The 23,818-nt window shown below is 43.5% G+C and overlaps 1 protein-coding gene across 1 annotated transcript in view; it reads left to right on the top strand.

Annotated features, from left to right (window-relative positions):
- The window catches only part of RGS12 (regulator of G protein signaling 12), a 160,902-nt gene that overhangs the window by 34,217 nt on the left and 102,867 nt on the right, over positions 1-23,818 (top strand). Inside the window, exon 3 of the mRNA XM_090035491.1 lies at positions 10,232-10,348. Coding sequence (XP_089891617.1) covers positions 10,232-10,348 — 117 coding nt within the window. The remainder of the gene's footprint in view (positions 1-10,231; positions 10,349-23,818) is intronic.

The following is a 23,818-nucleotide window of genomic DNA, read 5'->3' on the forward strand; positions in this document are numbered from 1 at the left end:
CGGCGACGTTAGTTCCTCCACTCACTGACAGGGCGCTCGCTTCTCCCCTCGGTCGGAATGTGCCCGTGGGGCTGCCCATCACGCAGCCGAATGCGGCGGGGGTGAGCGAAAACGCCCATTCCTTTTCTCCGGTTGTCAGGGAGAGGTATCCCGACACTTCCGTGTCCCGCGAGCCACCTGCCTGATGGAAGGTTATGTGGGCCCAAAGATTGTCTGGGGTCGTCACAGATCGGCGGCCGCGACCCCATGGGCAGTGGGCATTCAAGCCCACTTGGATTTCATCTCCCTCTGTTGAGGATCCCATCCTCGTCGCCATGCTCTGGTGTCTGTGCGCTCTCTGTCTGGGTGGAAAACTCCACCCCAGTCTTTATAGGCCAGATGACAAGCCCAACCTCAAACCCTGATTGGTTACACCTTTCCCGCCAAGATATTGGCGGGGTTTTCCAAAGGGGACGGGGTTTCCCCAGCACATGGACGAGGCCATACAGCAAAACAAATAGGGGCTTTCCCAGATCGTGGGGAGAGTGCTTGGCGGCATCTGTTGCTGGGTAAGGCTGGAGCATGACAGAAAGCAGCATATTTCCCCCTTGCCCCCCAAAGTGCTCAGGATTCTTCTATGAGAACTTTCTAAGAGGATGGTCAAGCATTAGAACAAACTGCCTAGAGAATTTCTGGCATCTCCATCCCTGGATATTTTTAAGAGACTTGGCTGGGATGGTTTAGTCAGTGGTGATCCTGCTGTGAGCCAGGGGCTGGACTAGATGAGCTCATGTACCTTCCAATCCTATTTTGGTATAGAAGGGATACAAACATCAGTATCTCTTTACAGGACAAGGCTCAGTACAGTAAATTTTAATTTTTTGGAGGCAGAAATAGAATACTGTGTTAGTATATTTTTTGTGCTTGAGGTAAGAGTTGCAAAAATAATGTGAGATCTGGAAAATATATATTATAATGAAAGACTGAGAGAGCTCAATCTGTTTAGTGTACAGAAGAAAAGATTAGGAAGTGAAAAATGTCAAGTTTGTAAAAACTTATCCAGGGAGAAGGTTTATCTATAAGTAGCAACTGAAGTCATAACAAAATTTAGTAGTTGGAAGTTGACACAAAATTAATTCAAAATGGAAAAAGAGTGTAAAGTTACCGTAGTCTTTGGAACAGATTGAAAAGATGTGGAATAAATTTTCTATTACTTGGAGCCTTGAAATCAAAGTGGGGGGTCTGTGATGGGATCCAAGCCCAGAGGTGCTGTTGCAATTCCCCCTGGTGGCAATTCCCTATTGTTTCACCTGTTATACCTTGATGCTATTCAAAAATGGGTTGGGAGACTGCTCCAAGGGCCCAGAGGATCGGCCTTCCTGGCTTTGTCTCCTTTTCTCCGGCTGTGTCTCCCTCAGTCTAGATTCATTGGGCCAGACCTCAGCTTCTGGGCCCCCTGGCCCTGATTTTGCCCCTTCTTGGACTCTAGGCTTTGGCCGTTTTGGCCTCAGACTGTCTCTCTTGCCCCTTTCTGGCGTTGGCCCTCTCAGTCTCTGCTACCTGGCTCTTGTGCCCATGCCCCTGGCAGGGCTTAAAGCCTTGGCACACCCCTCGAGCAACCTTGTGGCCTCCTTTCCACCTCTTACAGCCACATATGGTCCCCCATTTTAAACTAGAACAAAAAGGCAAGTATCCGTTTTAAAACAAGACCTCCCTTACTCTGGGTAAAATAAATGGTTAGCTAGCTTTCATCCACTCTCAGGGTGGTTTGGTGTCTGCCAGTGTGTCTCCAGCAGTCTCTTTCTCTTGGGAGCCCTGTTCCTTTCAGTGTCCCGGGCCTGATTGCCTACCTTCCTCCAGGCTCTGGATTTGTATGCCCTGGAGTCCTGCTGCCTTGGGTTGAGTGATTCTCTAGTCCCACATAGGTGTTGTCTCCTTGTATCTAATGGGCAGCTTGCTCCTCGTTCTAGTTGAGCCCTGCTGCTTGTAGCCTTTATTCCGTGGCTGTCTGGGAGTTTGCCCTTTTCCTCCAGCTTGTTCTTATGCAGGTACCTGCCTACCTACACCACCAGGCTAGCCTTTGGTGCTACCCTTTTGAGTAACAGGGGCCTTTGGCTCCCTGTTACAGGGTCTTTCTGAAAGTTGTGCTCCTGTTACTACATCTCCATTCTTTCCTTATGGGTCCCAAATAAGGATACCTGTTCTATTTAGCTGTATAGGAAGGACAAGATAATTGTGGTCTCATATTACCTGTTTAGACAGTCCCCAAGTTGTCAACCCGTTCTCCAGTTATTTAGTTAGATGTAAGAACTGCTTACTGAAATTTATGGCTTTTGTTATGGAGGGATAACACTAGACTATTACAATTGTCCTTTCTGGCTTTAAAGGGCTAACATCTCTACAGTGGCAGTGGTGTCCAGGGAGAACGTGACTGAGTGTATCCTGAATTTGTTAATGCAGCTTCTTTCTTGCCATTGGTTTTCCCTACAACTAACTGCTGGTGGCAGTTGGTGACAAGAGGAAATGGCAGTGGGAGAAATGGCAACAGAGGTTGCAATATGGGCCATGCAAGAGTGGCTGATCCTGCTACGGTAGGGTGCTTACCTACAAATTTTGTGGAAAACTGCTAATATGCTCCACAGCTGGAAGTTTGCTGATAAAAGCGTTCTTCATCATGGTGTCTGTTCTCAAACCCTCACTCTCTGGTTAGTTTAAAAGCTCTGGGGATGAGCCTGAAACAACCAAACTGGTCAGTTTCTGGCTCTGGAATGCCTTAACACACCAGCCTGTTCGATGAATGGCACAAGTGGCATGGGTAGCCCCTGTGTGTGGCAGGGAGTAGAAAACACAGGAAGGGAATCAGAGTGGTGGAGGCGCAGGCTAAATTTGTGGCACGTCTGCCAAAAACGTTGACCTCCACTGTCTTAGGAGACTCAGATGTGTTGGGCAGGGGAAGAGAATGCTCAGTCCCATCCTTCCCAGGCTCTAATGCTAGGGCAGTATAGACAAAGTCTGAACAGTACTGCCCTCCCTTGATGCAGGCTTGTCTCAAGCTTGTGGTCTAGTTTGCAGGAATACTTCTCCAAGGAATCAAATTTTCTGGGAGAGAGATGTATGCCAAGGGATGGAGTAATTGTTCCAATCCAGAGGTAAATGGGTTTTGGGGAAAAAATTAAAAATAGTTTATGGATATCTGCACATATCTCTAACTTTCATTTTTTGTACTGCGACTCCTAGAACTTGGTACATATCATATAAGCGCATATTTTTATGAGCACTTTTTCAGAGACATTTGTTCTTGGGAACTCTTCCTCTTGTTTTGTGTATTTTCTCTTTGTACATCTTGCTTCTGTAGCGTTCAGTCCCATTTTTAAAACTCTTCTTTCTTTTAATATTACTGCTTGTACTTATTAGAGGACATAAGGCTTTGATTGTGTTTGTCTGTTGAACAAATTCACCAAGAGCTCTTGATAAATAGCTAATATGGTATTTGTAAACATTTCTAGAGTATACAGAGGTTCAAAGAAAGTATACACTAAAATGTAAAAGGTAAGTTGTGTTCAGTTTTAGTTAAAAAGATTATGATGCTTGATAAAGGCACTTACTGGAATACATCAGAATCAGCTGAGGCATCTTCTTTGCTCAGAATTTCTTTAAACAGATTGGAGCAGACGTTTTGCAAAAGTGTTTGGTTTCATTTGGTTGTGAATAATTGATAGGAACTTTTTTTTTTTTTAGGACTTCATCAGCTGACTGACTCCTTTTTCTCTCTTTCCTGTACTTAAGCACCAAATTAGAATATCCTCTTGACCCAGCTTCCCTCTCTCTCTTATTTTGTCAGTGAAAAATGTCCTCCTTCTAATATGGCATCCTTTTCCACTCATTTTTTTAGCAAGTTAATGTAAGTCAGCTATATTGAAGCTATATCTTATTTTCTTTTCATCCACTCCCCTTTCAGTCCAGCCCTTTGCTACCTTATCTTAGTGTTTTGCAGCCTTGTTTCATAATGCTCAGTCCTCACTCATTCCTCGTTTGCTGCAGTGTCTCTTGTATAGCCCCAGTATTGATGACATGCTGCTCCCAAAAGCCCCATCATTTTGTGTATTTCTACACGCACCTTTCCCTGAACTGATACAGCCATCTACAGACTGCTGCTAACCCACTTTTTCACCAATTTTGTTTGTAATGCTTTGACATTAGTGTAATTTAGTTCACACACCTGTTTGCAAGGTCAGGTAATCATGTAAAAATGTTTCCCATAAAGCTATTTCATATTTGAAAGAAAAGTATGATTATATTTTGAGCAGTGCTTATTTTCAAGTCAGTAAATCTTCACTTGACAATTCCTGTTGGCCATAGAAGATAATTTGAACCAATTGCCAAACATTTTCGTTTGATTGTACCGGCTTTCTATATGTTAACTTCTTAGAGCTGCAGTAGTATATTTTTTGTGTGCCAATTTATAAATAAAGAATGAAAACAGGGCTTGGGATATTATAACACTTTTGTATGCCTTTGTCTTCCTGTGTGATGTCTCCTTTTTTCCTCTGCTGCCACAGCATAAAAAGATTAAGCCTTTCAGAGAGATCTCATGTTACACCTTCCCCATGACACTTAGTACTGAGAATGCAAATACTTGTGTTGCAAACTTTGGGTATTTCCACTGCTGTAGTACTTGCCTTTCATTACTCAGCTGATTCGCATATATCTGGGCAGACTTTGTTAGGAACTCATCACAAGAGACAGACCTTTAATAGTATTTCACAATACCCAATTTCTGACTTTTCAGAGAGTGTTTAGTTTGTCTACCATCCTAGAGCTTGGTTTCAGGAATTTGGTCTTCCTTCTTGGAATTATTTTATACCACCCATCTTTTCTTGTGGTTCTGCTTCTTTGGTCTCACAGTAGTAAGTTTCAGGAAGGGAGTTCATATGGTAGATGGTACAAGAGTTGATAGGCAATCTTCACCAAAAGGAAAAAGGTTTAGGTAGCAAAAAAAAGTTTTTAGTACATTTGTTAGCCAGATGGCAGTATGTTACTTTGGAAAACACTTTCAGCTGTAGTGTTTTTTCTGTAACTGCTTATAGTATAATGAGGGTAGGCAGAACTGTGACATCCTCCCTACAATTCCTCTAGCTATAGACTTGAATGCTTACAGGTGTGTTATCTTTAGGATCACACACAAATCTTTGGTTGTAATTAGCTGCAGTTGTTCCTTTGTTTGTTTCTTTGTGTGTAGGTAAGATAAACAGATTTCCATCTCATGTCTTCCTTACAGAATGAAAGTCCAGTTAGGGAGTAAATCATTGCAAGGATATGACAGGCAGGTAGGGAGGAAGACTTCAGCAACAACTTAATGAGACACAAAATATTTGGAGGAGATAAATAGCTGTCTGCCTTTAGTGAAGCTTTCGGGTTCAGTCAGCTCTCCAAAGCATCTCTTGCTTTCCACTCAGTATAAGGGAAAGACCCTCACTGGCTGAGAGGTGGTTTATACGTACAATTTTAAAACTGTTGTACATTGTGCAAATGAGCTAGGCAAATGCTTAAACTTTAACGGGTTTCCACAGATTTTATAAGCACTTCTCTGGCACTGTTTTAGTCTCATTGTGGATGTGGTTGTATTTTCCATGTTTGCTGTTATGTGATGGCTGTGTGTCCTCCAAGTGCTAGATATTTATTTTTGGATCAGTGTGTCAGAAAACCTCAAATGAATTTTTGATTGGGAAATAGCTTCCTATTTTTGTTTGTATTCCTATATAGTTCTAATTGTGGTTTTTTCATACTCCTTATGCTGTGCTGTTCTTTTATTGACTTTAAATAAGCCCTTTTAAATTTTAAACTGGGCCATTGACATGTGCTTAATATCTGGAGCTAATGATTCTGAAAGCAGTCTAGAATCTTCTTTCACTTAGAATGTAACTGGAGTTGTCTTAAGACGGTGGTCTTCAACCTTTTTAAGGTGAAGATCATTTTTTGAAGAAAAGGGCAACCCAGGATCTACCATACCACCTCCTCTCTCCCCCCTCACCCAGCAGATCAGTCTGTGGGGAAAGGGAGGGGGCAGATTGAGGACCCCACGGTGAGGGTGGGAGTGGGGCAGGGGTGTGTGGGGCGCTGGCCGGGCTGCGTGGTGGGAGGGTTTTTGGGGCTCTGGACTGCGAGTTTCTGCCATCCTGGTTCTTTCTCCCCCTGCCCCACCCCAATCCCAGCCAGGCAGAGCTGCATCCTTCCTGGCTCAGAGCTGCAGCGGGGCTGGTGCGGTTAGCAGCTGGGAGCCCAGGGCAAGCAGGTTCTCCCCTAGGCTGTCGGTGTCTCTGGGACTCTTCTTTGCCCTGTGACGTGGTTCTTTCTGCTCTGCCAAGGGAAAGTGGGTCTTGGCTGGAGCCCAGCTCTTGGAAGCAGAGTAGGGGAGGATGGAACGTGGAACCTGGCAGGGTCCCTCACACCCTACTCTGCCCCCCCAAGCTCTGTACTTCTCCCGCCTCCCTGAGCATGGGCACTGCTGCCAGCCCCAGTCCCATGCTCTGTGCTCCATCCCAGCTGCAGCTCCCTCTCCTACTGCCCTGCCCCTGCTGCTTCCCTGCCTGGTGCCTGGAGCAAGCAGGATGCCGGGGAGGCCAAGCAGGTCTCCTGGCAGCGGCAGCAGCAGCTCCGCCTGGAAGCCACATGCTGGCTTGGCTGGGCCATTCTGCCCACAAAGGTGGGAACAAAGAGCGTGGGCTGAGCAGGGTACTATTAGTTGGTGGGCACCTGCGGGCTGGATGAAATTGCCTGGTGAGCTGGATGCGGCCTGCGGGCTGTATTTCTGTAGTTGGTAGTGGCATAATTGAAAAGTAGCCAAGCTTTCTGATTACAGAGATGTACATGTGCACACATGCATGTGTGTATGTAAAATATAGGAAGAACACTGAGAGTATAGACAAACTGACAAATTACAGCAAGTTGATGCGGGATAAATACCTGCCCACTTTAACCACTCTTCCGTAATGGCTTATGAGCTACTGCACAGTAAGGGAAAGGATGCAAACTGTTACCAGGAAACAGCTGATACATGTTACGTCAGAGGACAGGAGAACAGGCTTTATGCTGGGTTGTTGAGAGCTATGGGACTCTTCGGCCTGGAAAAGCGCAGGCTCAGGGGGGACCTGGTGGCTGCCTATAAGTATATAATGGGTGTACATCAGGAACTAGGGGAGCACCTGTTCACTAGAGCACCCCAAGGGATGACAAGGTCAAACGGTCACAAACTCCTCCAAGACCATTTCAGGCTGGATATAAGGAAGAACTTCTTTACAGTCCAAGCCCCCAGGGCCTGGAACAGACTGCTGCCAGAGGTACTGTAAGCACCTACCCTAGACTCTTTTAAGAGACATTTGGATGTTTATCTTGCTGGGATATTTTGCCCCTGGCTGACTTCCTGCCCCTGGGGCAGGGGGCTGGACTCGGTGATCTCCTGAAGTGCTTCCCAGCCCTAATGTCTATGAAATCTATGAAGTCCTTACCTTTTTAAAATTTGCTATTATTTGTTCTTTTGTCCATTCTCTCCGTGTACTGGGAATAAACCACTGTTCCAATCTATTGTATGCTAATAGCAGTGGATCCTTCTGAATTTAACATGGGGTCCACTCCTTACCAAAGATTGCTTCAGAGTCAAACTTTCATTTAAATGAAGAGAAATTATTCTAAACCTTGAGATTCCAAGCAGCCTTAAAATAGAAACCAAATGTAAACTAATGTGATGATATTTGCTTACATCTACAAATAACTTGAAAAATATCTCTGAAAGTTACGCGCTGTCCTGTTCGTGGATGCTAACTTTGAAACCTAAGGGCTACAAGAGCTAGGTTAGACATTAGGAAAAGCTTTCTCACCAGGAGGGTAGTAAAGCACTGGAACAGGTTACCCAGAGAGGTGGTAGAATCTTCATCCCTTGGAAGTTTTTAAGACCCAGGTAGACAAAACCTTGGCTGGGATGATCTATTTGGGGCTGGTCCTGCTCTGAGCAGGGGGTTGGACTAGATGATCTCCTGAGGTCCCTTCCAACCCTAATTTTCTATGATTCTACCACTTGAATAGCCTCAATTTTTTGTTGATCATTTTAAGCAGAAATGTCTGGTTCATATAATCCTCCTACAGTCCAAAGTGGTCCCACAGGTTACACACCTCCGTAGTCTGCTTTACAGTTGCCAAATATCTGGCTTCTTCCTGGTAACCTTTCCAGCACAGTTCTTCTTTATCTGTAGAAGAAAATTGTTGCTGTACTAAAAACTCAAAATGTGTGTGCAGGGAGTGGAAAAAATTGAATATAAGCCTACCAGTTCTACTGCATCATTTGTTTTCATGTCAGGTTAAGCATCCTCATTATCTAATATTTCCCTGAAATACCAAAGGAGTTCCAGTCTGTTGCAGAGGTATGCCAAGGAAAGTAGTGGGGTTTGCTGCAAAAACTGGGTTCAGATTCCTGTTTGGTATATTAGGCTTCGGTATTTGTAAAGCATTCTTGTAGGAGTCAGTGGTAAATATGGTTCATTTGGGTGAATTTGTATATTTTTAAAGGGCTGTATTGAATACATATGGGTAAACAAACAGCAAGATATTACATTTTTTCAGTAAAGATGTCAGATAAATCCTCTTATGTAACAGTGAGAAGGCTGCATAATGTGCTAGCTGTTTTTCTCTACTTTGTACAATAAGCTGTTAACATCTAATTATAAAAATGTAGAATTATGTTTGTTTAGTTACTTAATGTGACATGTATAGACTTTTGAGCAAAGACTAACAAAATGCTTAGAAGATATTTTAGAGTTGGAAACAGTGAGTCCTAACACTAGAAAGAAAAAATAAAAATATAAGTAATAGAGATTTGCCATATCAAAGCCAAAAGATTCCTGTCCTACTGAGGAAGGTGCAGAAATGAAATAAAGGAAAGCTTCAATATGGTAGAGTCCATCATCTGTTATAGGGAAAAGGAATATTTAAAGGTATATATTGGGGAAGGAATTAAGATGTATAAAACAACACAAATACAGTGACCCTTCTAAACTTGGGTGATGTAGTGAGGGAACAGAGAAGAGGTTCAGACTTTGGATAAATTGAGCTGCATATACTGTTTGAGGAAGGTAGTGTGGAACATACTTATAGGGCATTAAAAACCCAGAACTCCATTTGATTTTGTTTTGTAGGTGCATACGATACTAGTTACGATGGTCAAATAAAAGAGTACTCTGGCAACTTCCTTATATACTTCCTCTAATTTAGAAAGTTGGAATTTATGGGTGTAAACTTGATTACTGAGAATATCAGTACTCAAGTGGGGAGTGTTTAACATGCAGGCGGGGGCTGGGTAAGATGGATTCTAGGTTTGAAGCATTGTATAGAGACCATGGTTTACTATTCTCTAGTCATGACAGCAAAGTTCTACGATTGTCTTGTGTTTTTCTTCTAATCACGGTAAAACTCTTGTTGACTACTCATTTTTGTAAACTCATTCTTTTCTAAGTGTTTGCCTTAGGCTGGAAAAAGTATGTTCATGACATTAATTTAATGATTAGTAGATATTTTCAAAGGCACAAAGGAGACCAGCCAGCTCCCACCGAAACTGAGTGCCTAACTCTATTTGTGCTCTTAGAAATTTCTGCTCCCTCCCTCCCTCCTGGTGCTATGAGGATGTAAGAACGTACTGGATCAGACCAGTATTCCTGTCTCTGACAGTGACAGAAGTGGATGCTTTAGGGAGAGCATTGAATCAGGTATATTTAGAGTAGCGATTTCTCAAAACCTTTTAGACTTGAGGCGCCCTTCCGTACTTTTTGTGAATTGAATGGCACACAATTTAATGAACCAACATATATCACAGTGCTTACGTCGTTGCAGAGGGGCTGGGCAGTGTATGTGGGGGATCCTTCAGGTAGGGAAAAGCCTGAGGTTGTGTTCTCTACTTAGCTTACCTCCTCACGTTTTGTGGCACCTGTTAAAGGATCTGGTGGCACCCTGATTGAGAATCACTGATCTAGAGTGATCTATCATCTTATATTCACTACCCCCCATGGCATCCACCGTTATTGGTTTAGTGATGCTGATGCTGGAGGAAACACCTCCCATTGTTCTGTATAATTGAACAGATGTAAAATTGGATAAAAGGAGAACACCTCTGAAAATTCGTTGCTGCGTCTGAAGATTTGTCCCAGGTAAGTAAAGTACTAAAATTGAATACAAGTAAAAATAATTTTCTATTTTCTATTGTCTTTAGGGTGCAAAGTTTGGGCATTCAGTTGGATTAGCTCAGGCCCCTCAACGTTCTTCTGTTCGGAGATCATTTGGAAGATCTAAGCGATTTAGCATTACCCGTTCACTGGATGATCTTGAGGTAATTTTAATTTTCAAGTTCTGTGTAAAATTTCTATCACATAGGAATAGTGTAGCAATTTTCCCAAATACATAAGATGGTTGGAAGCAATGACTGGAATAAATTTAACTGATGGTTGGAATAAAGTAACTAATTTGAAATTGGTATGTGTGTAAGCTACAGGTTTCAGTTGTGACCTCAGTTTTTTCAGAATTTTTTGAGAACTTCAGTTAATGCTCCTAGTGGTCATTCTTTCCATGTGTAGCATATCTGGCTGTGAGGGTGGCTGTGATACTCCCTGATGGCCAAGCAACACCTGCCTCACTCTGGTTTTTCCTCCCTTTTTTAACTCACCTGTTGTGCCTTGATGGAATTTATAGTATTGCAGGAGGCTGCCCCAGGGTCCCAGAATGCTACAGTCCCTCAACTACCTTGTGCTCCATGTACCTGACCAGTACCAGTCTTGCCCTCAGGCACTAAATTGTCCTAGGGACATTAATCTTGGCCCACTATATCACCCCTATAGCCACAATCTGGTCCTCCAGTGTAGAAACTTAAATATAACACACAAGCAAACTGCTTCCCAAACCTTATCTTAATCCTCACTATGGGCCAAAGCCCCACCCCAAGCCGTACGTCCACTTCAGTTGCCCCATCTAGCTCCCTGGGTAGCCTGGCTGTCCATCGGTGTTTCCTGAAGCCCCTCTCTCCCTGGAGCTGCTTCTTGCACAGCATACAGGGCCAGACTGCCCACTTTGCTTCTGGCCCTGGGTATATATGTCTCTAAGCCCCACCCCTCCCGGTCATGAGGCTTGGTCTGGGGCAGCTTCCCGCAATACTATGCACTCTCTACTTAAAGTGACAGAAGCCTCTGGCTCCCTGTCATGCCATGTGAAACATTGCTAGGTTTTTGGTTGTAGCCGTGTTGGTCTAAGAATATAGGCAGGCAAGTTTTTTTGAGTAGATGTGATGTATTTTATTAGACCAACTGAGTAGTTGGGGGGAAAAAGGGTTCTTAGCAAGCCTTTGGGCACAGTCACCCTTCTTCAGGCTTAGGGAGTCTCTGCTATTCTCAGAGTCCAGGAAATGAGAGAAGCTAAAAGTGTGACAGGATGTCAGTGAGAATGTAAATAGGTCACAATTAGAAAGACAAAAGGTAAAGCAGAGGGGAGGGGGAAGAAAGCAGGGGAAAAAAAGCTGAAGAGAAACATTACAGTGATAGACTACAGGGTGGAAAAGAAGCTGTCAGTGAAAAATAATAGTTGGAGGTCAAGAAAACAAGTATGAGAGGAGCTCAAAGTGTGAGAGGATGTAAATATAAAAACGTAGATTTGAGAAACAAAAGGTAAAGCAGAGAAGGGAGGGGGAAGAAAGCAGGGGGAAAAAGGCCAAAGGGAAACATTACAGTGGTAAATATACAGGGTAAGAAAGGCTCTCAATGAAGAAGGAAATAGTAGGAAATCAGGGAGACAAAGGGCAGGAAAGTAGGGAAAGGGAAAAAAGGTGGGGGGAAAAGAAGAATGTAAGAGGTTAGGTCAAGCAGGTACCTATTGAATCAGATGTCAGGCAGGTTGTAACGTGTCATCAAACCAATGTCTATGTTGAATTAGAAGTTGGTCTAATAAAAGATACCAGATTCACTCAAAGAACCTTGTCTACCTATGTCCTTAGATAAACATGGCTACAACCTACACCCCTGTATATTGAGTCCAGGACTTTTTGTATGCCGTAGATTTATGAAATGAAGTTTGTAGGCTCATCTACAAAAGGTGTTTTGTAAGTTCCCTTTGAGGATTAGAATTGAGAGATCAGAGAAGTTGTGATGGTCTTGTGAGAAGTGTGCCTCCACAGGTAGTTGGGTATTCTTGTCTTTGATGGATTTTCAGTGTGTGTTCATTTTGGTGCACTGTTCTTGTTTGGTTTTTCCAACATATTTCCCATCAGGGCATTTGGTGCACTGGATGAGATGTATAACACTTCTGGAGATGCAGCTGTAAGATCCAGGAATGGTGATGGTTCTATTGTAGGGTATAGTAGGCCATGTGAAACATTGACTTCTTTTGACTCATCACTGCCTACCAAGACCTCTAAAGTACACATGACTTGATTAAATGTACGAACTAATTGCTTAGTCATATATTTTTACTAGTCTGTTTCGGTTCAACAGAGAGTCATTTGACCAGTGCTCTTGATCCTGAGAGTGAAATATGTATATGTCTTGATATGTGCCCAGTTTCTATGCATAACTTAGTAAATAGTATAACTTACTGAACAGGCATAATTTGCCATCTAAAAAATACATATTATCATCTCCTTTATTGTTATTGGCTGAATAAAGCAAATGCCTAAGTCAACTTTGGCATGTAATACAGTAACTTTGAGTCTTGGTTTTTGATCAGATTTTGGGGAACATTTTAGGCCAACTTGTTGATTTTGATTAAAATCAGAAAACTAGAATCCATTTGAATTTTAAATTAAATGTTCCTTGCTGAGCGGGCAAATGAAGAGGATAGTGAGGAAACTTTCATTCCTCCTTCCTAGTATGCTGCTTCCCCCATGCCTGTTCCATGGTGAGGGGGGAGAGAGAAGCAGGAAGCAATAGCTGTGTTCCTGTTTCTTTAAATCTGAGTAAAAACGATAGTTTGGGAGTGGGGTAGGGAAGAAAGTGGTGGTCTGGGAGGGGAGAAGGGAGCAAGGTCACAAGTATCTATAGGATGGGATGGGGGGAAGGGTGTCATGGGGAGCATATAGAACCCTAGGGATCATGGGAGGAAATGTTAGAGTCTGTTACAAAGAGAGGAAGATGGGATCATGTTCAGGCAGAATGGAGGGATACAAGGAGCCCTTAGTGTGTGATGAGCTTGTTTTACAGAAGCAATGAACTATGCAACTCTCCAGTGTAAAATTAATAATTTTGTTATTTCATCATTATTTTAAGCAGGGAGAAAGTAAATGTTCCTCACTGAGAACCATTTTCATGTTCTTATCTGAAGTCTTAAAATAAAGCAATTTATCCAGCTGTACTAAAGTACCTGATAAGTTGTCTCAAGGACTAGAAATACTTTTTTTATTTGATTTTTAGCACATATTCTGAACTTGAGAATGGTAGATTATCTTTACATTTTAGTAAGCAAAACAAAATCTTCTAGGGGGAAACAAAAACTGATTAGGAATTGTCTGACTAAAATTGGTTTTGATTATAAATGCTAATTCAGAAATCAAATTGAATCAACGCTTTTCATGGCAGTGTGTGTTCCAGTTCTTAAAAGGATGGAATTGCTGGCTAAAACGAGAGATATGCTGATAGATGGACTCCAGAGGAGATTGTTGTTTAGGATACTTACATGGGTGGTAGGAACTCATCTCCTTCCAATTTAAATCTACGGAGGCTTAGTTGTCTGATGGTCCAGCGGGTGTTGTACCATCGGGTGTTAACCACCAGACTATTGGCTGTTTTGGGGGTGGACCTCTCTCTCCTTTAGGAACTTTTTTTAGTTTGCGTAATCATTCTGTTTTCCTCCATCCCAGGTAGGTGCCATAACTGCTGGGCTAAAAAGTCAATCTCTTGCTCTCTGGCCTAATGAATATTCAGTTATTTATGCAAAGTAGAACAGCTCCAGCAGGAAAAAATGAAAAACACCACACCCAGATTATCCAATAGCTTGCTGGTTAGGGAATTCATCTGAAAATGTTGGACACTGCAGTGCAAATCTCTGAGCTCAATTAGGCAAGTAAAGACTTTGTCTTTTGCTTTCCCGTATCCTTGATGGGTGCCCTGACTGATCACTTGGCAATTGACTCTGGGGATAGGTTGGCCTCCTTGTCTTTCACCTTGAAAGTTATTGGTTTTATCCCTGTGCAGAACAGCAACATTTTTTGAGACCTACCAAGCTCTTTTTTCAAAGACTGAATGAGAGAAATATCCATCCAGAAGGTAATTCACTTTAAAACCATGTAAGTGAATGACAACTAAGTGTTTAGAATGGAAATGTCCAGTTCTAACTATAGCCTTGCTACTGCTGCTCTGTAATTTGGTATTTGATTGTACAAACACGGCTATTTCTAGTATAATACAATATAATGTTGTCAGAACACGTTTAGAATATTTCAGAGCAGACTTGCTGGAAGGGGAGACAACAATACCAGGAAATTCTTAGAGGCTCCACCTTTGAATAATGACCATGAGCATAATATGGAAGTTAGTCACTTGTTTTGGACTCGCATCCCTGTCTTTAAGCAGAACGGATGTGTTGATGTTTTAAACATTAGTTTTGAAATGGGTAAACTGCCTCATCTGTCCATTTTATGGGTTCAAATCTTAATAGCATCGGCTCAAGTATTTAGTACGGAACAGCAGAAATCAAATTGTATATAATATTTTGTACATGGGTATTTTTAAATTTAATTAATTCCTCTCAAAGGTCCCAATAGAAATACTTTATTCATCTGAGTATGAGTTTGCCTCACAATTTCTGGGCAACATTTTCTTGCTGTGTCATTACATTCTGTGCTCTGTATCCTGTGTTAATGTCATGTAATTAATGTCTGTCTGTTATGTGCCATGAAGTTGCATGGTTCCTTTGAGATTCCTTTTTTTTTCTGAGGGGGCTTCTTAAATATAAAATATTTTTGTATACATACTACTGTAAGAAACAAAAACAACTGGCATTTGATAATATTTTACTTCTTTTAGATATAGAGCTTAAAAGATGAATAAACTGTATCCTTATGAGGCTAGAATAACTGCATAACCATACAGCTATCACTCCTAGACAATTTCCCTTTACTTGCAGGAGGTTTATACCGATGAAAGTTAAAATCTAAGCAGTTTCAGCTTTCATAGAATCATAGGGCTGGAAGGGACCCTGAAGGATCATCAAGTCCAACTGACTGCATGAGCAGGAAAGGCATCTGGGGTCAGACATCCTCAGCCAGGTGACTGTCCAGTCTTCTCTTGAAGACCTCTAGGGTAGATGATTGCACCACCTCTGGGGGAGCTTGTTTCCATAGTTTGGTCACCCTAGTAGTAAAGAAGTTTTTCCTAATGTTTAGCCTGAAACTCTCTTCCAGGAGTTTGTGGCCGTTGTTTCTAATTTTCCCCCAGGGTGCCCTGGTGAACGGTTGTTCACCCAGCCCCGATGCACACCTCTGATATAGAGGTAAGCTGCAATCAGGTCCCCTGTCAGCCTTCTTTTATTTAGGCTAAAGAGTCTGAGATCCCTCAGCCTCACTTCGTATGGGTTGCAGTGCAAGTCCCTGATCATACAGGTGGCCCTTCTCTGGACACTCTTGAGCTTTAGCACGTCCTTGTTGAAGTGCGGTGCCCAGAACTGGATGCAATACTCCAGCTGCGGCCACAGCAATGATGAGTAAAGCGTGAGAATCACTTCTTTGGATTTACTGGAGATGCATCAATTGATGCATGCCAGAGTTTTATTGGCTCTAGCGACTTCTGCATTGCATTGCCGGCTCATGTTCATGCTGGGGTCTGTTGCTACCCCCAGATCCCTTTCATTTGTCATGCTAGTCAGGTTAGCAATGCCCACCCTGTAGGTGTGCTGGGGGTTCTTTCTTCGCAGATGCAGCACTTTGCATTTCTCTACATTGAACCTTATCTGGTTCCTCCGTTCTGCCCAACATACCAGCCTGTCTAGGTCTGCTTGTATCTGCAGCCTATCTGTGGCTGTGTCCACACAGCCCTATATCTTGGTGTCATCCACAAACTTGGCCAATGGGCTTTTCATCCCCTAAGCCAGGTTGATGATGAAGATACTGAACAGCACAGAGCCAAGTCCTGACCCCTGGGGTACGCTGCTGTTCACATCCCGCCAGGATGACAGCGATCCATTCATTTGGACTGTCTGTGTCCTACCTCGCAACCAGTTTCGTATCCACTTGATGGTCCTGCAGTTGAGCCCAATATCTTCCAGTTTTCTGATCAGTACCTCGTGGGATAACAGGTCAAAGGCTTTCTGGAAGTCGAAGTATATGATGTCAATCGCTTTTCTCTCATCCAGGTGACAAGTCACCTGATCATAGAAAGAAGTGAGGTTGGTCAGACAAGGCCTGCCCATGACAAAGCCATGCTGGCTGTCATTCAGTGTCATGCCTTCTGCAAGTTTGTCACATATAGCCTTTTTGATGAAAGGATTTTCCCTGAAATAGAAGTTAAGCTGATTGACCTGTAGTTTCCCCAGTCTTCATGCTTCCCCTTCTTGAAGATGGGTACAACACTGGCCCTTTTCCAGTCCTCTGGGATTTCTCCAGAGGCTCATGAATTTTGCAAGACCTTTGCCAGGGGCTCAGCAATTGCTTCGGCCGACTCTTGCAGCACTCTTGGGGTGGGATTCATTCGGTCCTGCTGATTTATATACGTCTGATTTCTTTAATTGATCATACACCAGTTCTATGACAGTGGTGGGAATGGTGTCAGTCCCGTCCTGCTTGTTCTTTGCCCTACCTGGCACGTTGTTCCCCTTTGTCTTGTGCAAGACCAAGGCAAAGTAGTCATTTAGGACTTCCGTTTTTTCCTGAGTGGTTGTGACAGGTATCCTGAGGCATTGAGCAGTGGCTGCACATTCCCATTAGTTTTCCTTTTTCTCCCTATGTAGCTAAGGAAGGACTTCTTGTTGTCCTTGATTCTTGTAGCTAGTTTTAGTTCGGTTTCTGCCTTAGCTTGCCTAATCTGTTTTCTACAAGTAGTCTTCCTTAGAGGCTGTCCCAAGCTCCCATTGCTTGTATGCCTCTTCCTTTTTCTGTAGGAGGGCTGCAACTTCCCTGCTTAGCCAAGAGGAGTTTTTGACTCATCTGCTACTTTTTCTCCATAAGGGAATGGATATTCTCTAAGCCTTAAGGACTGTATCCTTAAGAACAACCATTCTTTTCATGCTCCCTTTACCTGTGGTCCTTGGTCTCTCAGGGCATTCTCTACTAGTGACCTGAGCTTATTAAAATTTGCGTTTTTGAAGTCTAATACTTTGAGCTTGGTATCTGTTTTGTCAGCCTTGTGATGGACCATAAATGTAATTATTTCATGGTCACTATCACCTAGATTTCATAGACATGTGGGCTGGAAGGGACCCTGAAGGATCATTGAGTCCAGCCCCCTGCCCCAGGGGCAGGAAGTCAGCAGGGATCATAGGATCCCAGCAAGATAAACATCCAAATGTATCTTGAAGGCATTCAAAATGGGTGCTTGAACCACCTCCAGCGGCAGTCTATTCTAAAACTTGGGGGCTTGGACAGTAAAGAAGTTCTTCCTTATGTCCAGCCTGAATCAGTCGCGGCGGAGTTTGTGACTGTTCGATCTGCTCATCCCTTGGGGCGCTCTGGTGAACAGATGCTCCCCCAGATCCAGGTGAACACCCCTGATAAACTTATAGGTGGCCACCAGATCTCCCCTAGCCTGCACTTTTCTAGGCTACAGACTCCCATGGCTCTCAGCCTGTTGTCGTAAGGCCTGTTTTCCTGACCTCTGATTATGCATGTGGCTCTCCTCTGCACTCTCAAGTTTCTCCACATCCTTTTGAATTGTGGGGCCCAAAACTGGATGCAGTACGCCATCTGCGGCCTCACCAACACCAAGTACAAGGGGAGAATGACATCCCAGGATTTGCTTGAGCAGCATCTACGGATGCAAGCCAGTGTTTTGGTCGCTTTACTAGCTGCAGCATCGCATTGAAGGCTTATGTTCATCTTGTGGACAATGATGACCCCTAAGTCTCTTTCTTCTGTAGTGCTAGCCAACGTAGCACTGCTGAGCCTATGAGGATGCTGCAGGTTTTTCCTCCCAAGGTGGAGAACCTTGCATTTTTCGGTGTTAAACACCATCAGGTTCTCATCTGCCCATTTGCTGAGCCTGTCCAGGTCAGCCTGGATCACCCGCTTGTCTTCTGGTGTGGATGCTTTGCCCCAAAGTTTGGTGTCATCAGTGAACTTGGCCAGTCCACTCCTAACTCCAATGTCCACATTATTAATGAAGATGTTGAACAATATGGGTCCAAGGACAGAGTCTTGGGGGACTCCACTGGTCACAAGTTACCATGACGATTGACTTCTGTCAATTACCACCCTCTGGGTCTGACCACAGAGCCAATTTCCCAGCCAGCGGATCGTGGTGGGCCCAAGGCCACAACTGGCCAGTTTTGCCAAGAGGTGATCGTGGGATATCAGATCAAAGGCTTTTTTGAAGTCAAGATATATGACATCAGTCTCTTCCCCCTTGTCCAGGTGATAGGTCACCTGATCATAAAAGGAAATGAGATTGGTCAAGCAAGACCTACCCGCAACAAACCTGTGCTGGATATCCCTTAGGATATTGCTGTCAGCCAGTCCATTAAGGATGGCCTCTTTGATAATCTTTTCCAAAACCTTCCCCAGGATAGAGGTCAGGCTGATGGGCCTGTAGTTTGCCAGATCTACTGTCCTCCCTTTCTTGAAGATAGGCACGACATTGGCCCTCTTTCAATCATCGGGTACTTCACCAGGGTGCCAAGAGCTCTCAAAGATCCGTGCCAGGGGCTGGGCTATGATGCTCGCCAGCTCCTTTAGTACCCTTGGGTGTAAACCGTCAGGGCTGGCTGACTTGAAGGTATCCAGCCTGTTAAGGTGTTCCTTCATGAAGTCGGCTTTGATGGGGGGTAAGGAATCTCCCTCACCTGGACCTCCCTGACCCACATTAGGCAGGGGTGTCCCATGGGACAGGTGAAAAACTGACGCAAAGCACCCATTAAGCAAGTTTGCTTTGTCATGGGCATCGGTTGTCAGTTGTCCCATCTGGTTTAGCAGGGGTTTTGCTTTTCCTCAGGCTCCCCACATATCTAAAAAAGGACTTTTTATTGTCCTTCATATTTGTAGCTAGCTGGAGTTCCATTGCAGCCTTGGCTTTCCTAGTTTGCTCTCTGTAGGTCCAGACCAGAGCAGAGTATTCCTTCTTGGCAGTGGTTCCAGTCCTCCATCCTTTGTAGATCTTCCTTTTAAGACGCAGGAGGTCCGCTAGTTCCTCAGAGAGCCAAGGGGGCTGTTGTGCCCTTTTGCTGCCTAGGCTGCTGTCTGTTTAAGTTGGTCACCAGGTCATCCCCTTTGGCCAGGACCAGGTCAAGAACTGCATTGCCTCTAGTTGGCCTATGCACCTCCTGAGTGAAAAAAAGCTCTTTGGTGCTGGTCAGGAAGGATCGTGATCGATCCGAGCTGGCTGAGCATTCCTTCCAGGAGATGTCTGCGTAGTTGAAGTGCACGTTTGGCCTCCATTAGTTCATGGGCAAACGCTAGATCAAGTTCCTCCCCTTGTTTAGGCGGCCTACAGTATACACCTCAGGTCTCTCTCACCGTGCCTACCCCAGAGCTTGACCGAGAGGGTTTCAAGCTGTTCTTCTTTGAGGCCAACATCAGCCTGTAGGGAGGTGTACTGCTTCTTCACATAGGAGACAACACCCCCACCTGTCTTCCCTACCCAATCCCTTCTCTGAAGGACATAGCCCTTTATGGCTACACTCCAGTCATGAGTGGAGTCCCACCACGTCTCCGTGATCCCTACTAGATCATAGTGCCCAGTGGAAAGCAGGAAGACTAATTCCTCCTGCTTGTTCCCCATGCTTCTGGCGTTGGTGTACAGGTACCTAAGTCCTGTTACGAATCACTGTCCTCTGAATCAGGCCGAATCCCAATCCAAATCAAATACTGCCCAGTTTGCACATCCCTAGAAAGGTACGAATCTGAACCAGGATGCCCTGAGCGCAGTGAGATCAGTGTAAAGTCCATTTTTTGGCCAACAATTCATAATAAGAGCACTTGCTCAGGAAGTCCAGTGCTTGGGTTATGGGCCCATCTACCCAAGGGGATTCATACCTAATCTTCCACTTCCAGAAGAGTGCCTTAAATATTTGATTATGGACTAGTTTTATGGACTGTTGAACTGGCCCAAGAGCAAGATTTGTGGGGCCAGAAAAAGAGCAAAAAGAGAACGTGATCCCTTTGGGAGGGTGTCCCAGGTTGTCGCACCTATAGGCAGAGTTATTTCTGTTTCTTAATAAGTCACTGTCTAGTGGTACCTTCTCTCTGGCTCCTGTTGCCAGGACTTTTAAAAGGTCAGAAGTCTACCCAAACCAAGTCTCATTGGGCTAGTGTGGTTAAGATGCACTGTTTTTTGGTTTTTTTTTGTAGTGGGGCATGAACCTGGGCTAAGGCAGTTTCAGAAAATTGATATGTGCTGTTGCCTGTTACTATAGATTACTAGCAATGCATGATTTTTGTTTTGCTTATTCCAGGTGCTCCATTTTTCTTCATATTTCATTGCTTAATTTAAGACATGCAGAAAGTCTTATGGGGCTTTTATTGTATCTTTACAAACCAAAACTCAATACACAATAATGTTTTTTGAAGTTACAGTAGCAAAATCAACTAATTGGCATAGCAACGAGATTTCTCATTAAGCAATTGGTTCTGTTTGATTTAAATTTGGTTTAAAAGAAAAAATATAGCAATTATAAAATGATTATGTCTTTTTGTTTAAGTCTCAGTAGGTCTTTTGAATTTTGAGTCATCACAAGTTGCTAAAATTTTCTGTTTTTACACACTAGATCTAAGGTTTGTATCTTTTACCAGCAGTTTATCTAATTTTTTGTCCAACATCCTACTGTCCAGCTATATTTTGTCTTCATTCCAGTGTAGCAAAATGTGTGAAAAAACTGAAATGTTTTGTATCCTATAAATAGGTATCTCCTTTTCGAGCTTGAAAATATTGTTTATTGGTCTTTTGTCTTTTTAGCATTCTTACTGGTGATTTAATTCTCAAAATAATGCACTATTTCACATGATAAAGTTGAGAAGAGTTTGAAGTCTCAAAATCTGGTCCCGCAATCACTGCTGTTTAAAGAGCTGTATTGATTTTTGAACTATCCTTATCTCTGATACTTTTGTCTCTGTTTTAAATATGTGCTCATCATATATGAAGGATGATTTCTAGAATATGCCACTAGGTGTCGGCTTTTTAAGTTATTAAGCACCAAATGTACATGGCAATCTGCGTGCTTTTGGTTTCACAGTACATATAACATTAAAAATATCCTTTTCATTCTTCTTATTGAATCGCATGATTTAGTTTAAATAGTGTAAATAAATCTGACACCATTCAGTAATTCAGTAGTACGCATGGCATGAAGCTCCATTCTTACCTACCATGATAAACTATTTCAGGCTTCCTAGGAGGAAGTATTTCTAGTAGTAGTAGTGTTGTAGCAGCTACAAGGAAGCACAGATACACTTTTCTAGCCACAAAAGTACTTCTGATAACTAGCCACTTATGCACGAGTGTTTCTTTGACTGGTAGATGGATTGATTGGGTGTTGTAAAGGGGAGGGACAGGGTAGAAGGTATGGGAGCAGGGAGGTGAATACAAGGCATAAAGAGATGGTGGTTAGCCAGTATTCAGAAACTAAGTGGAGGAGAAACCACTAAACATCAGAAAGTGGGTTATCATATAAAACTTAAAAAGACCAAGATTAAATAGAAGTAATAAAAACAGTGGAAGTTAGTTAAATATTGTGAACTCTTCTCTTCTGTTAATTGCCACTATTTTTTATTGCTTTAACATTTGATAACGTCTTTCTTTATTGGCATTAATCATTTTCTGCTATTTATTCTGGTCTTGTGCTGTTCTCTCCAGGCTTAGTGTGTCATGTCTATTGGACTGGGCATTTTCTCTTTTATTTTACATAATATGCCCATAAGCCCTCTTTTCTTGATATGGGAGTCATACTGGGGGCATTTGTAAAGTATGTTTTAATTGTGACCATCCACTAAAATTTTTGATGTTTTTAGAAACTCTTTTCAATGAACTGTGAGTATATGCCGCAGGCATTTACTTTGATATGAGTTGATATTATCAGTTACTATTATGTATTTTCAGGCCTCTGCTTCATAAAGCGTAGACGTGATCACAGCATTGAAAAATTGTATTTTTGTATCATTGTCAATCTACTTTCCCTAGTGTTTTTCAAGTTTATGAAAGTTAATTAGCAGCTTTTGCTGTTTGTTGCTTGACAACCTACATGTCATCCTTATCTTGAGAGGACATTTTACTCCCAAGATAAGGAAACATTAGATGAAGTTAATCATTTTATCTACCTACTGTAATGCTTCTTTTTGAACATTAATGGCGATTTACCATGTTTCTATCCTCTCTTCTGCAGTTTTGCAATCTAGGTACTCCTGGTCTCTTTTACTCTCCTCTTATTTTACAGCCCTGCAGACTGTTTTTCTCTCTCTTTAAAATCCTGGATCTGCCCATGAAGTGTAGTTTTCAGCAGCAGTTACAGCAGGGGTGGGCAGTTATTTGGGTTGGAGGGGCACTTAATGAGTTTTGGTGAGCTGTTGAGGGCTGCATGCACACACATGCATGCACGTGCACACATGCACCCATGCACATGCTCCCTGGCCAGAGCTGGCACCTGTTGGCTGTGTTCTCAGCTGTGGGGGTGGGGGATGGAGCCTGGCCACAGGCCTCTGTGCTGTCCTGCCCAGTCATCAGGGTTCCTGGTATGTGTGTACACACCCTGCAACTTCCAGGAGCCCTGATGGTGGGGCAGGATGGGATGCTGTGGAGGCCCATGGCCAGGTTCCATCCTCCATGGACAGGGGCTGGATGAGCTGTACTTGGGCCTCAGTGACTGCTGGGTGGAAACAGGGGGGGCATTTTCCCCTTGGATCTGCTGGGAGGGGAGGCTTGAGGGGGCTATGGTGAATTTTGGGGTGGCTGTAGCCCACCTCATAGTCTCTCCTCCCAGAAATGCTGCTGCCTGCCCTGACTGCAACCCTGGCCCAACCCCCCTGCTGAGAAGAGCCTGGCACTGCCCGAACCCCAGCCTGCAGTGGCATCCTGCCCTCACCCCGCACAGAGATGTTGGGCGTGCGCACAGCAGTGGCAGCTGCCTCTCCTATCCGAGGCTCCATTGTGTGTCCCTCCCTGGCTGTGCGCCCCAGCCCCAGCCCCACTCCTACTCCTTCCCTCACCATGGGGGCCTTGATTTTCACCCCCATGTCCACTCTACCTTCCTCCCCACCGCTGCTTCCCCTCAATAGATTTACGCTCTGGATGCTGCTCTCAAAGCTGCCAAACTGGCCACATGTGTGCTGTGGCTGCGCACATGCACGCAGCATATATTGGCGACATTATCGGCCACATCAGCCAAAAAAAAGCTGATTGCCAATAATGTCAATTTGCCTTTTATCAGTGCTGATAAGATGTGGACTGATGTATTGGTGCACCTCTGATTTTTGCTCAGTCTAATTATTTTTGCTGGCATTATGGAATTCATCATTTTCAAAGTTTGTCTCCATCTATGCTGTTGAAGTCCTCCTGGAAAGACAGAAAATATTTCATGTGAGGTATTTGCCTTGTGATAAATCTGTAATATGCCTGAAACAAATTGTTTGATTGACCTGTGATCTCACTGGTCTACTACCTGCTCCTTCCTCTCTGAGCTGGAGATGTAT

The sequence above is a fragment of the Crocodylus siamensis genome, chromosome 2 (assembly GCF_052110815.1).
Source record: "Crocodylus siamensis isolate JL-2025a chromosome 2, ASM5211081v1, whole genome shotgun sequence".
NCBI classification, from domain to species: domain Eukaryota; kingdom Metazoa; phylum Chordata; order Crocodylia; family Crocodylidae; genus Crocodylus; species Crocodylus siamensis.